Source organism: Entelurus aequoreus, linkage group LG08, assembly GCF_033978785.1.
Source record: "Entelurus aequoreus isolate RoL-2023_Sb linkage group LG08, RoL_Eaeq_v1.1, whole genome shotgun sequence".
Lineage (NCBI taxonomy): Eukaryota > Metazoa > Chordata > Actinopteri > Syngnathiformes > Syngnathidae > Entelurus > Entelurus aequoreus.
In genome coordinates this window covers 51328411-51344585 of record NC_084738.1, presented here as the reverse complement: position 1 = coordinate 51344585, position 16175 = coordinate 51328411, and the positions used below count along the sequence as shown (strand labels likewise).

At 40.2% G+C, this 16175-nt stretch overlaps 1 protein-coding gene across 1 annotated transcript in view; it reads left to right on the top strand.

Moving 5' to 3' along the window:
• Window positions 1-16175, top strand: part of gtf2h4 (general transcription factor IIH, polypeptide 4) — a 115913-nt gene that overhangs the window by 95424 nt on the left and 4314 nt on the right. The window contains exons 11-14 of the mRNA XM_062056758.1: window positions 3811-3858; window positions 3947-4029; window positions 8438-8448; window positions 9159-9191. Coding sequence (XP_061912742.1) covers window positions 3811-3858; window positions 3947-4029; window positions 8438-8448; window positions 9159-9191 — 175 coding nt within the window. The remainder of the gene's footprint in view (window positions 1-3810; window positions 3859-3946; window positions 4030-8437; window positions 8449-9158; window positions 9192-16175) is intronic.

Here is a 16175-nt window from a genome sequence, read left to right as displayed (position 1 = left end):
TAGCTGCTAAAGTCTTAACAAGCTGCTTCGCTCCTGCCTCTGTCTCAGCATGCAGCATTGTCCCACCCACACAACCATCTGATTGGTACACACGAAGCATTATCAGCCAATCAGCAGTGCGTATTCAGAGCGCATGTAGTCAGCGCTTCAGCGTGGAGCAGATAGGTGTTTAGCAGGTGAGCATCAGGCAGCGGACTCTCCCCAAATGATAATAAACACCTCCCAGTCAACTACTAGTAACATCACTATGAGCCCGTTGACCTTCTAGAAACTTAAACTGCAGCTCAGCTCACTCGCAGTCCTGGCTTGAGGTGAAGGCTAATTACCTCTCAGTTCCAGCCACATCGACCCCTTCTGAGCGCCTATTTTCAGCTGCTGGGAATATTGTAAACAAGAAAAGAAGCAGAGCATGTAGACATGCTAACCTTTCTTCATTACAACTGTTAGTCACTCACTGGAATGAGTAGAATTGGTTATTGTGTACTGGGTTGGACTGGATGTTTATTTTGCACATTTTAAAAGCAATACTTAATGTTTACAGTGCTCCAGAATATTTAGATTGGCACTTTTTTGTATTGGATGTTTATCTTTATTTTTGCACATTTTAGCAAATAAGCAATACTTTCACTTTTGTTGAAATGTTTACACTGTTGTTACAGAATATTTCGTTTTACACTTTTTTGTATTGGATGTTTATCTTTATTTTTGCACATTTTAAAGCAAAATAAGCAATACTTTTACTTTTGAAATGCTTATACTATTGCAGAATATTAAGATTTGCACTGGATGTTGACTTTTATATTTGCACATTAAAAAGCAAATAAGCTACTTTTAATTTTGTTAAAGGTTAAAAGTTTTAAATGTTTACATTGTTACAGAATATTTAGTCATGTTGTTGTCAATGTTGACTGAGTGGCCATACTTCTTTTTTTTTGTAAATAAAAGCCATGCCTTTCGAAAAAACTGGCCTACATTTATTTTTTCATCTTCATTTTGAATAAAAAATTAATCGGTAAAAGGAAAAATAATCTATAGATTAATCGAAAAAAAATAATCTATAGATTAATCGAAAAAAATAATCTATAGATTAATCGATAGAAAAATAATCGTTAGCTGCAGCCTTAACTGTTTACAAAAAAGGCGCCAAGAGGATTGGCAACACTGTCGATGAGTACGTGTTTCACTTTAAGATGGTAACTTAAAGTTGATGTGCGCCGATGATAAAAATGTTTGGTGCTGCAATACCAACAAGTTACCTTAGTTTTATTCAAAGTTCTCTCCTCGCAATCTCAGAATGTGTAACAAATGCGCGCCCTAATGTGTGTATATATATATATATATATAAATGACACATGTATATATTTTTTTACAAAACCCAAAACCAGTGAAGTTGGCACGTTGTGTAAATTGTAAATAAGAACAAAATACAATGAGGATGTCGTCGTGGCTTGTGCAGCCCTTTGAGACTTTTGTGATTTAGGGCTATATGAATAAACATTGATTGATTGATTTGCAAATCCTTTTCAACCTATATTCAATTGAATAGACTGCAAAGACAAGATACTTAATGTTCGAACCGGAAAACTTTATTTTTTGCAAATATTAGCTCATTTGGAATTTGATGCCTGCACAATGTTTCAAAAAAGCTGGCACAAGTGGCAAACAAGACTGAAAAAGTTGAGGAATGCTCATCAATCACTTATTTGAAACATCCCACAGGTGAACAGGCTAATTGGAAACAGGTGGGTGCCATGATTGGGTATAAAAGCAGCTTCAATGAATTGCTCAGTCATTCACAAACAAGGATAGGGCGAGGGTCACCACTTTGTGAACAAATACGTGAGCAAATTGTCGAACAGTTTAAGAACAATGTTTCTCAACGAGCTATAGCAAGGAATTTAGGGATTTCACCATCTACGGTCTGAAATATCATCAAAAAATTCAGAGAATCTGTAGAAACCACTGCACGTACGCGATGATATTACGGACCTTCAATCCCTCAGGCCGTACTGCATCAAAAGCGACATCAGTGTGTAAGGGATATCACCACATGGGCTCAGGAACACTTCAGAAAACCACTGTCAGTAACTACAGTTTGTCGCTACATCAGTAAGTGCAAGTTAAAACTCTACTATGCAAAGCGAAAGCCATTTATGAACAACACCCAGAAACTCCGCCGGCTTCGCTGGGCCCGAGCTCATCTAAGATGGACTGATGCAAAGTGAAAAAGTGTTCTGTGGTCTGACGAGTCCACCATTCAAATTGTTTTTGGGAACAGTGGACGTGGTGTCCTCCGGACCAAAGAGGAAAAAAAACATTCGGATTGTTATAGACTTAAAGTTGAAAAGCCAGCATCTGTGATGGTATGGGGGTGTATTAGTGCCCAAGGCATGGGTAACTTACACATCTGTGAAGACACCATTAATGCTGAAAGGTACATACAGGTTTTGGAGCAACATATGTTGCTATCTAAGCAACATTATCATGGACGCCCCTGCTTATTTCAGACAGACAATGCCAAGCCACGTGTTACAACAGCGTGGCTTCATAGTAAAAGAGTGCGGGTACTAGTTTGGCCTGTCTGTAGTCCAGACCTGTCTCCATTGAACATGTGTGGTGCATTTGTGGCTATACATGAAGCCACAACTGAGACCACGGACTGTTGAACAACTTAAGCTGTACATCAAGCAAGAATGGGAAATAATTCCACCTCAAAAGCTTAAAAAAAATGGTCTCCTCAGTTCCCAAATGTTTACTGAGTGTTGCTAAAAGGAAAGGCCATGTAACACAGTGGTAAAAATGCCCCTGTGCCAACTTTTTTGCAATGTGTTGCTGCCATTAAATTCTAAGTTAATGATTATTTGCAAAAAAAAATTAAGTTTCTCAGTTCAAACATTAGATATCTTGTCTTTGCAAGCATATTCAATTAAATGTAAGTAGAAACGGATTTGCAAATCATTGTATTCGGTTTTTATCTACGAATTACACAACGTGCCAACTTCACTGGTTTTGTATATGTATATATATATATATATATATATATATATATATATATATATATATATATATATATATATATATATATATGAATAATTTTTTGTTTGTTTTTCAAAGACAACGCTTTGCTGATGTCAACATTTACTTTTTTTGTCATTGGGCTTCTTGCTGTTTTCTTAATTTTGGCTGGTGTTTTTTGTAACGTGTCTGGGGCCAATAACAAACTAATCACAAGCCACAGATGACCCCTGTGGCGCAATTTGAGCCCCCTGCTGTAGAAGCTAACTGTTTATGGCCACTATAGTCTTAGTACTGTAGCATATTTGTTCATCCTACGGTCACATAAAAAAAAGTTAAAATTAAAGTACCACACCTGTGGTGAAATTACCCTCTGCATTTGACCCATCCACTTGTTCCACCCCCTGGGAAGGGACGCGAGTCAGTTTATGTCAGTCCACTCGGAATTAGTAAAATCAGCTGTTTACCTGGCAGGTTTTTCCTTCCGCAGCTGTTTACTCCAAAGCAAGTGCAAGTACTCGTGCGTGTGTGGGTGTAACGCTTTCTTCGACTTTGTGGCAAGGTATCCAGCAAGAAGTGATGGCAATACAGAAAGTACATGTATGACACGTCGCATGATCATGCACATGAGTGTGCATGTCCAAATATGCTGCATACCAACGCACTTCTTCAAGCATGCCACGTATTGGGAAGCGTACTGGACTTGATTCCGGATGAGAGCATCTCATGCTGGCAAAATACCAATACTTTAGATGTCAACTGTAAGAGTTTGAGTGAGGTATTTTATTTTTACAGATCATCCACTTTCTGAGAACCAGAGCGCACCCTGTCATGCTGAAGCAGGTAAGCATGAGCAGTCGCGATTCGTTTTTGACACGGGTGTCAATGCCTTCATTCGGGAGAGTCTTCACCTGACATCTCTGTGCTGCAGACACCAGTGCTTCCTCCAAGCATAACAGATCAGATCAGACTTTGGGAGCTGGAGAGAGATAGATTACAATTCACAGAGGGTGAGTGGATTTGTTAGTTTTGTTGTTTTTCATTTGTATTTATTCTCTTCTTTACTTGCCCTGTTCAGTATCTTAATCCTGCAGTGTAAACCGGAGTTCTTAGATCACAGATTTCTGGCCAGGTATATGGTACAATACAGTCAGCAAGATAGGATGGAGCTAGACCATTTAGTATTTTGTACGTAAGTAATAGAAATCTTAAGTGCACAGGAAGCCAGTGTAGGTGGGCCAGTATAGGCGTAATATGATCAAACTTTCCTGTACTAGTCAAAATTCTAGCAGCCGCGTTTTGTACCAACTGTAATCTTGTAATGCCAGACATAGGAAGACCCTAATCTCAGCGCTGGTGGTGGACATAATGGGACAGATTTTAGCGATATTACGGAGATGAAAGAAGGCTGTTGTAGTAACACTCTTAGTGTGTGACTCAAACGATAGAGTAGGGTCGAAATTAAGGCAGAGGCTTGTGTAATTGTTTTGTTGCTGAATTTTAAGGTGGTATCTTTAAGTAAGTGCCGATGTTTATCAGGACCAATAATCAACATTTCTGTTTTCTTTGCGTTAAGATGCAAAAAGTTGCTGGACATCCATTGTTTAATTTCATTAAGACACCCCTACAGATTACTACAATACCGAGTGTTGGTCAGCTTTAGGGGCATGTATAGTTGGGTGTCATCAGCACAACAGAGAAAGCTAACACTGTATTTGCGTATTATGCCGCCTCGCGGAGGCATATAGATGCTGAAGAGTGCAGGGTCAAAAACCGAACCTTCTCGGACTCTGCACGTTATCGTATGAGGGGCCGTTAGGGACATTATTCAGAATTACCTCTTACACTACTGAAATGCTCTCACATAAACAACTGAAATCTTTTTCTTTTATACACACTACTGAAACACTCTTATAAACACTACTGAAATGCTCTTACATACACTACTGAAATGCTCTCACATAAACAACTGAAATGTTTTTCTCTCACACACCCTACTGAAACACTCTTATAAACACTACTGAAACACACTTATAAACACTACTGAAACACTCTTATAAACACTACTGAAATGCTCTTACATACACTACTGAAACACTCTTATAAACACTACTGAAACACTCTTACATACACTACTGAAACACTCTTATAAACACTACTGAAACACTCTTACATACACTACTGAAACATTCTTACATACACTACTGAAACATTCTTACATACACTACTGAAACACTCTTACATACACTAGTGAAACATTCTTACATACACTACTGAAGCACTCTTATAAACACTACTGAAACATTCTTACATACACTACTGAAACACTCTTATAAACACTACTGAAACACTCTTACATACACTAGTGAATCATTCTTACATACACTACTGAAACATTCTTATAAACACTACTGAAACACTCTTACATACACTACTGAAACACTCTTATAAACACTACTGAAACACTCTTACATACACTACTGAAACACTCTTATAAACACTACTGAAATGTTTTTGTCTCACGCACGCACGCACTCACAAATTATTTTTCACTACTATTTATAAACGGATTTCACCTGTGTGTGTGTGTGCTTTTTACACGTGCGTGTGAGGGACAACAATTTCAGTAGTATGTGTGCAAAGATTTCAGTTATGTGTATGAGCGCATCTTACTAGTGTGTGTAAGAGCATCTTACCACTGTGTGTAAGAGCATCTAGTAGTGTGTGTAAGAGCATCTTACCACTGTGTATACGAGCATTTTACCACTATGTGTAAGAGCATCTTAGTAGTGTGTGTGAGCGATGTTGCATTCCGGTTCCGGTATAATCCCCGCCCCTTTTCAGACAAGTTTATTTTTATTTTTTTTAAAGCCAAGTTGAGGACAGAATGTCTGCCAACAAGTAGTTTAACCGAGGCGGGAGCTCCACTTCATAATTTGAGGGCTTCAGCAGAGAATATAAGAACACTTTCAATGCAACAAGAGTCGAACTGCCGCCGTGGGTCGCCCTGCAGGACGCGGCACCTGAGCGGCCACACAGCGGTGCCTTTCTCGTCCCGACAGCCAAGCAGCCTGGAGCACTCGCTCCATTGCGAGTTTGCACCGCACACATGCAACGTTTCAGTTCATGGACATTAGGGCAAAAGGAGGAAAAGGTAGTTAGACATTATTCATTTCTAAATGATTGTTGAATCACACGAAATGTAAGACAACATGGCATTGTAGTGAGCTACAATGGTAACATGTCGAAATGTGAGTCATGTCGTGTTACGTCAGTAGCTGATCAAATACTAATGATAATGGATTACATTTATTTAGCGCTTTTCTATCGACTAGATAAGGGGTGCCCAAACTACGGCCCGCGGGCCGGTTACGGCCCGCCAAAGTCCAACATCCGGCCCGCTGGGAAAACATTTTTTTTGTATTATTATTTTCAATCTGTCTTTTCTAATCCATTTTTTGGTGTCCCCTAGCCGCTCAGGCAAATCATATTGTCTAAAAATGCATTTCCCTGTATGACTTATATTGTCTTAGCTGTTTTCATGTGATCTGATTGTTACATTCTTATTTCAGAGTCACCACACAGCTGCATGACCATTTCAACAAGGACGGAATAAACAACCTCTGGATTCATTATAACTTCTCTGCACACAAATATATTAATTGGAATATTCAATAAATTTCACATAAACATATTAAATATCCTTTTTTTTTTTTGCTCAAAAAAGGTTCCCTATGCCTTATTATTTATATACTTTTCAATGCTTCTTGTAGTCAGACAATATATATTGTTTGTCTAAAATTATAGTTTAAGTTAATGTGTTAATATTTACACCTAGCCCCTAACCTAAATACAATAATCATAAGACAAAAAAATTGTGTATCACAAACGTTTGGGACAAGTTTGGGGAGATTTTGACAAAGTGTGTGTGGTGGTGGGGGCTGGATGACATTACTAGTCAGAACATAAAATAACTTAAAAACCTCAACCGTAGAAACATAAATGTTCACAGCACAAACGTATTGCAGTGTTATTTTGATATTTGCAATAATAAAGTGGGCAACTTCATACAGGTCTGTATAACAGGTTCCTTATTTATTTATTTTTTACAAAATGTTAATTCGCAGAATACACAGCACAAGTGAAGAAAACATTTTAACAAACCTTATAATTCCAATGTTGTCCACTGAATAAAGTGCAGAATTGAAGTGAAAATGTCTATTCCATAGTTGCCATCATTTTCAAGTGGGTTCACTTGTTGAAAAATGTTCTTTGTTGTCTCATTAATGTTTACATCTATGTCTGGAATTACACACCGACAAGTATTGAAAGTATATGAATAATGAGACACAAGGAACCTTTCTGAGCCAAAAAATGTTGTTTTCAACACACTGTTGAAAATAATATTCACAATGTTTCTATGTGAACTTTATTGAATATTCCAATTAATATATTTGTGTGCAGAGAAGTTCCATGAATCCGGAGGTTGTTTATTCCGTCTTTGTTGAAATGGTCATGCAGCTGTGTGGTGACTCTGAAATAAGAATGTAACAATCAGATCACATTAAAACAGCTATAACAATATAAGTCATACAGAGAAATGCATTTTTAGACAATATGATCTGCCTGAGCGGCTAGGGGACACCAAAAAATGGATTAGAAAAGACAAATTGAAAATAATAATACAAAAAAAAAATGTTTTCCCAGCGGGCCGGATGTTGGACTTTGGCGGGCCGTAACCGGCCCGCGGGCCGTAATTTGGGCATCCTTATCTAGTCGATAGAAAAGCGCTAAATAAATGTAATCCATTATCATTAGTATATGATTAGCTACTTACGTAACACGACGTGACTCACATTTTGACATGTTACCATTGTAGCTCACTACAATGCCATGTCGTCTTACATTTCGTGTGATTCAACAATCATTTAGAAATAAATAATGTCTAATTACGTTTTCTTCCTTTTGCCCCAATGTCCATGAACTGAAACGTTGCATGTGTGCGGTGCAAACTCGCAATGGAACGAGTGCTCCAGGCTGCTTGGCTGTGTGTAAAAAGCACACACACACAGATGAAATCCGTTATACATACTAGTGAAAAATAATTCCAAGTGTGTGTGTGCGTGAGACAAAAACATTTCAGTAGTGTTTATAAGAGTGTTTCAGTAGTGTATGTAAGAATGTTTCAGTAGTGTTTATAAGAGTGTTTTAGTAGTGTTTATAAGAGCATTTCATTAGTATTTATAAGAGTGTTTCAGTAGTGTTTATAAGAGCATTTCAGTAGTGTTTATAAGAGTGTTTCAGTAGTGTATGTAAGAGCATTTCAGTAGTGTTTATAAGAGTGTTTCAGTAGTGTATGTAAGAGCATTTCAGTAGTGTTTATAAGAGTGTTTCAGTAGTGTATGTAAGAGCATTTCAGTAGTGTTTATAATAGTGTTTCAGTAGGGTGTGTGAGAGAAAAACATTTCAGTTGTTTATGTGAGAGCGTTTCAGTAGTGTATGTAAGAGCATTTCAGTAGTGTTTATAAGAGTGTTTCAGTAGTGTGTATAAAAGAAAAAGATTTCAGTTGTTTATGTGAGAGCATTTCAGTAGTGTATGTAAGAGGTAACTCTGAATAATGTCCCTAACGGCCCCTCATATTATCGTAACAAACTCCGAGGTCATGTTGGTAACCTCGGAGTTGGATATTGTTTACTTATGAAATACTCGTGCCAAATGGATGTTTTTGAAACAGCGCCAGTGCTTAAATACTGGCCGACCTAATATTTAAAAAAAGAAAAACATTCAAACAGAACAACAAATAGAAACTTTTTTTTTTTTTTTCAGAATTTTGTAGCATGTAAATTAGGGGCGTATCATAGTTAAATGCTGCTGATTTCGATAATGATCATCCAAGAGTGAGATCGGTCGATACCAATCACATGTATTGACTGTAAACATTTTTCATGTGAAGTATTTTTCAGACCGTAGGATTATAAGGCGCACTGCCGATGAGCAGGTTTATTCGTGTATTTTCAGACAGAAGGCGCACTGGATTATGAGGCGCATTGAAGGGGTTATATTATGATTTTGTACATTTAAAAAATTTCCTTGTGGCCTATATAACATGTAATGGTGGTTCTTTGGTCAGGATGTTGAATAGATTATGTTTCACAGGCCATCTTCAAGCTGCTTTGTGACTGTCTCTTAAGGATACGCCATTTTGTGAGCGTTCTTATTCATGTGGCACCACTTCGACAGCGTCTTCTCCCCGTCATCTTTGTTGTACCTGTAGTTTTTAGCGCTTTCATAGTGAGTCTACTGACAGATGTAAGTTTGGAACTGTATGCTACTATATAGTAGAAATGGCAACAATGAAGGTTGAATGCCCCACAACGAGAGAATAGAGGAAAAATAAGGAGTTTATGGACTAAGGCGTCGACGTGGACTACACATTTTTTGGACGTATGCAGATCCTAAATACGCAACAGCAGGCACCAATAGGTAAGAAAAGTTGGCTTTGCATAATATTGTGAAACAAAACGGCAGATAACATGTCTCTTATTAGGTCCCATATTGGGGTCCTTATACACACACACTATAATAATACCCGTATAGGCGCGACCCCAAAAAGTACAAGCGGTAGAAAATGGATGTATGTTGAAGCACAGTATGTATGACTACGGTGGACGTAATCCTCCGACAATCCATTAAGCCGTGCTGCTTCGTAGTTTACCAAAGCGGATTTTTGAGCACCATGTGTAATGTTCTATATTCTCAATGAAACATCAAAGTTTTGGGCTTGCCTGCTAGTGTCATCTCGTAATCTACATGTGAGTGCGCCTTATAGTTTGAAAAATACGGTATTTACTGTAGTGCTGTTGACACTGACAATGTAACAATAGCAATATTTAAAGAAGTTCCTTATTCTCATTTTTTCATACAATTATTCGAGTAAATTTAAGTCAATAATACACAATACATAAACAAAAGCAAAACCTATTATATACTACCCATTTAAAACCGTTGTTTATTTTACACTTAAAAGTCCTCTTGTGTCCAGGGACGCATTCTTTGTTTTTGTAAACATAAACAAAACGAGAAAAACAATTTAGACAAAATAAAAATATTCATCTGATCATTCTGGTATTTATAATTTAGACTTAGACTTAGACTTCCTTTTTATTGTCATTCAAATTTGAACTTTACAGAGGTGGCGACTTGTCCAGGGTGTACCCCGCCTTCCGCCCGATTGTAGCTGAGATAGGCTCCAGCGCCCCCCGCGACCTCGAAGGGAATAAGCGGTAGAAAATGGATGGATGGATGGAGTACAGATAAGAACGAAATTTCGTTACATAAGCTCATGGTAGTGCAGGATAAAAAAGCAATAAGGTGCATATATAAATAAATAAATAAATAGGTTACTGTACAGATGAATATATTGCACTTTTTCACATGCGTCCACGTTTATGGATGTATGTTATGTTGTCTTTTTTATTCCAGCGAGTTAATTCATTTTGGGGGGAGTTGAGGGGATAATTTAATTACGATGCGTTCAAGAGTCTTACGGCCTGAGGGAAGAAGCTGTTACAGAACCTGGAGGTTCTGCTTCGGCGGCTGCGGAACCTCTTTCTAGAGTCCAGCTGTGAAAACAGTCCTTGGTGGGGATGGGAGGAGTCTTTGCAGATTTTCTGAGCCCTGGTCAGGCAGCGGCTTTTTGCGATCTCCTGGATAGGAGGAAGAGGAGTCCTGATGATCTTTTCCGCCGTCCTCACCACTCTCTGGAGAGACTTCCAGTCTGAGGCATTGCAGGCTCCAGTCCAGACAGAGATGCTGTTGGTCAGTAGGCTCTCTATAGTGCCTCTGTAGAATGTGGTGAGAATGAGGGGAGGGAGCTGTGCTATTTTCATCCGACGCAAAAAGTGCATGCACTGCTGAGCTCTTTTTACAAGAGCTCCGGTGTGTAGGGACCAGGTTATATTGTCAGTTATCTGCACCCCCAGGAACTTGGTGCTGCTTACTATCTCCACCGCTGTGCCGTCGATGATGAGTGGAGCGTGGCTGGACTGGTGCTTCCTGAAGTCAACGATGATCTCCTTAGTCTTGTCGACATTCAGGACCAGGTTGTTGGTTCTGCACCAGTCAACCAGATGTTTCACCTCTTCCCTGTAGTCCATGTCGTTTTTGTCACGGATGAGGCCCACTACTGTCGTGTCGTCCGCATACTTCACAATGTGGTTGGTAGTGGACCCAGCGCAGCAGTCATGAGTCATCAACGTGAATAGCAGCGGACTCAGGACGCAGCCCTGGGGGGAGCCGGTGCTCAGGGAGATGGCACTGGAGGTGTTGTTGCCCATTCTCACAGACTGGGGTCTGTCTGTGAGGAAGTCAAGCAGCCAGTTGCATAGGGGGATACTGAATCCAAGGGGGGCCAGTTTGCTCACCAAGTGCTGCGGGATGATTGTGTTGAATGCTGAGCTGATGTCCAGAAACAACATCCGCACGTGTGTGTCCTTTCCTTCCAGATGTTCTAAGCTCAGGTGGAGTGCAGAGGAGATGGCGTCCTCTGTGGAGCGGTTAGGGCGATAAGCAAACTGGTATGGGTCGAATGTGGGGGGGAAGTCTGGAGACAATATATTCCTTTACCAGCCTCTCAAAGCACTTCATTATGATGGGGGTGAGTGCAACGGGGCGGTAATCATTGAGGGAGGAGATTGTGGGTTTTTTAGGCACTGGAATGATTGTGGCCGCCTTAAAGCATGATGGTACCACAGCCTGGGTCAGCGAGATGTTGAAGATGTCTGTGAGAACCCCAGCCAGCTGGTCTGCACATCCCTTAAGCACCTTGCCCGGAATGTCATCAGGTGTCTGTGCTTTCCGGGGGTTCACTCTCCTCAGGGTTTTTTGGACATCCGCTATGTCCAGGTTGAGCGGCTGCTCATCAGGGCGAGGGATGGATTTTCTCGCCGGAGTGGTGTTAAGTGCCTCAAACCTTGCAAAGTAGTTGTTAAGGTCATCTAGGAAGCTGATACTGTTGTCACAGGGACAGGGGGCAGCTTTATAGTCTGTGATGACCTGTATGCCCTGCCACATTCGTCTAGTGTTTGTGGGGTTCTCGAAGAAGTCCTGCACTTTCTGACTGTGAGCACGCTTTGCAACCTTAATGGCACATTCAGGTTAGCTCTGGCTGTTTTTAATGCTGCCATGTCGCCAGACTTAAAAGCCTTGTTCCGAGCCTTCAGCATTGCACGTACCTCACTGTTCATCCAGAGTTTCTCGTTGGCCCGTGTGGGGATGTTCTTGATCACACTGACATCCTCCATGCACTTCTGAATGTATGCAGACACAGACTCTGCATACTCCTCCACACGTGTGGTGATTTTCGGTGGTGGCTGCTTTGAACATGTCCCAGTCTGTGGTTTCGAAGCAGTCTTGTAATGCTGACATTGCTTTCTCTGGCCAGGTCCTCACCTGCTTCACTGTAGCTTGCTTCCTGATCAGCAGGGTGATCTATCTGTGATGCTAATTCCTGCATACAAGCGTATGCAGGAATTAGCATCACAGATAGATGGTCTGAGGAGCCGAGGTGGGGGCGTGGTGCAGCTTTATACGCCTGTTTAATGTTACTATACACCAAGTCCAATCTGCTTCCACCCCTGGTTGCAAAATTCACATATTGATGGAAATGAGGGAACACTGTTTTCATGTTAGCTTGATTAAAATCCCCTGTCACGATGAAAACTCCCTCTGGGTGTGTAGATTGCAGTTCATTGATGGAGCAGTACAAAGCATTCAAAGCTTCTTTGGTGTTAGCACTGGGGGGAATGTACACTGCTGTGAAGATCATAGCACTAAATTCCCTGGGTAAATCAAATGGCCTGCCTTTTATAGTTAATAGTTCTACATCAGAAGAGCAGTGACGTGATACTATCTTCCCATTATTGCACCAGTTGTTGTTGACGTGTATACAAACACCACCACCTCGGGATTTACCGGTGAGAGTGCTGCTCCTGTCCGACCGAAACATAGTTAGCCCCTCGATGCTAACTGCCTCGTTCGGAACGGATGATTTCAACCACGTTTCTGTTAGAAATATGGCGCAACAGTCTCTCATCTCGCGTCTTGCATTTAAATCAGGTAGTCCAGTTTGTTCTCCAGGGAGCGGACGTTTGAAAGCAGGATTGAAGGAAGCGGCGTTCTGTGAGGATTAGCCTTTAGCTTTGTTGTTAGCCCCGCTCGGCATCCCGCTTCTGGGGATGCCGGGATTTACTGATCCTACCTTTAGTATGGACACTGCTGAGATTTGGAGCTAACTAAGTATTTCCATACGTAGCGTGGAGCCGCTCCCTTCAGTTAATATTCGTCACTTATACTGCGGCAAATAAACTGCATTTCTTACTCGTAATATTATCACTGTAAACATACTTGCCAACCTTCCCGAATTTTCCGGGAGACTCACGAATTTCAGTGCCTCTCCCGAAAATCTCCCGGGACAACCATTTTCCCGAATTTCTCCCGATTTCCAGCCGGACTTAAGGCACGCCCCCTCCAGGTCTGTGCGGACCTGAGTGAGGACAGCCTGTTGTCACGTCCGCTTGGCCAACCAAAAAGTAACCACAGAACACTATACCGTATAGTGTTCTGTGGTTACTTTTTGGTTGGCCAACGGTTTACGTTGTATTGCGCACCCTGACGGCAAGTGTGGGAGTCGGTTCTGAAGTATGAATTAAAGAGATGTAACTTCATCAAATCGCATGGTTATTGACTCCAACCCAGAATATTACACTGCCCATACCTACGCTCCTTCAAAGGCTGTGCTACTGGCTGCAAAGCATTGCACTTTCAAATACAACAATGAGTAGAGAGGAGTGTTGTGTGTATAAGTGTAAATAAATGAACACTGAAATTCAAGTATTTATTTTATTTATATGTATATGTATATAATAAAATACATATATATATATATATAGCTAGAATTCACTGAAAGTCAAGTATTTATTTTATTTATATATATATATATATATATATATATATATATATATATATATATATATATATATATATATATATATATATATATATATATATATATATATATAAGAAATACTTAAATTACAGTGAATTCAAGCTATAAATATACTCCTCCCCCCTTAACCCCGGCCCCGCCCCGCCCACCCATACCCCGCCCACCTCAACCCCCCTCCCCCCCAAATCTCCCGAATTTGGAGGTCTCAAGGTTGGGAAATATGACTGGAAGACAGAAGAATGAACTAGTTACATGTTACACACCGAGTAAGAGCAAGCAAGAGCAGACATGCTAATCGCTAAGCTAGCTTGGAAGAACAACAAAAAATAAGTGCTTAGTAAAGTTTTAGAAGTCAAGATTGACCCACGTTACAGCAGAAAGTCTGCAGCTATTAACAGGAAATTAACAAGTAGATTAATACAAGTCTAAAGACATTAATATAACAGCAACTGTGGTGCTCTGTTGGTGTTTTGCACACAGAAGTACACGAAAGGGAAGAGCCGATCGATCCCAAGGGTAGTATCTGTATATGATCAATACTACTACCTAGAGTGATAAAATCAATATTTTTATTTTCTCCATATATTTTTTGTCATTTTTGTTAATGTTTACAAACTAAGAGGCTAAATCCCTAAACACAGAAGGATTTAAAAGAGTAGATGGTAGTTTTTGCGTTTTAGTTTTGGTGTATTATTGACTTTGTCTTGCGCAAACATTTGAATGTAATAAAAGAGAACAAGGAACTTGTTTAAATATTGTGTAGCACCCACCAGAAATACATTTAAAAAAGCTAATTTTTTTTACATGTGATTGGTATCGGCCGATCTTTCTCATGGATGGTTGGTAACAGAATTGGCAGCATAAAACCCCGATCAGAACACCCCTAATTCAAATGCATACATTACTAATAATTGAAGCAGAAATTGATATATACTGAACAAAAATATAAACGCAACACTTTTGTTTTTGCTCCCATTTTTCATGAGTTGAACTCAAAGATCTAAAACTTTTACTATACACAAAATACCTAGTCCTCTCAAATATTGTTCACAAATCTGCCGAAATCTGCGTTAGTAAGCACTTCTTTTTTGCCAAGATAATCCATCCCACCTCACAAGTGTGGCATATCAAGATGCTGATTAAACAGCATGATTAGTGCACAGGTGTGCCTTAGGCTGGCTATAATAAAAGGCAACTCTGAAATGTGCAGTTTTGCTTTATTGGGGTCAGAAAAGCAGTCAGTATCTGGTGTGAACTCCATTTGCCTCACGCAGTGCAACACATCTCCTTCGTATAGAGTTGATCAGGTTGTTGATTGTGGCCTGTGGAATGTTGGTCCACTCCTCTTCAATGGCTGTGCAAAGTTGCCGGATATTAGCAGAAACTGTAACACGCTGTCGTATACACCGATCCACAGCATCCCAAACATGCCCAATGGGTGACAAGTCTGGTGAGTATGCTGGCCATGCAAGAACTTGGGATGTTTTAAGCTTCCAGGAATTGTGTACAGATCCTTGCAACATGGGGCAGCATTGTCATGCTGCATGCTCAGGTCGAGACCCCGATGAGGACAACGAGCATGCAGATGAGATTCCGTGAGACGGTTTCTCACAGTTTGTGCAGAAATTCTTTGGTAACGCAAACCAATTGTTGCAGCAGCTGTCTGGGTGGCTTTTGAGAGTGACATTTCAGACTGGTCTTTTATTGTGGGCAGCCTAAGGCACACCTGTGCATCTTGATATGACACACCTGTGAGGTTGGATGGATTATCTTGGCAAAGGAGAAATGCTCTACTAACACAGCCGTTGTGTCCTTGGGCAAGACACTTCACCCTTTGCCTCTGATGGCTGCTGGTTAGCGCCTTGCATGGCAGCTCCCGCCATCAGTGTGTGAATGTGTGTGTGAATGGGTAAATGTGGAAATACTGTCAAAGCGCTTTGAGTACCTTGAAGGTAGAAAAGCGCTATACAAGTATAACCCATTAATCATTTATTTATTATATAGACAGATTTGTGAACAATATTTGAGAGGAATATGTATTTTGTGTATATAGTAAAAGTTTTAGATCTTTGAGTTCAACTCATGAAAAATGGGAGCAAAAACAAAAGTGTTGTGTTTCTATTTTTGTTCAGTGTCGCATTGTGGCAATCTTAG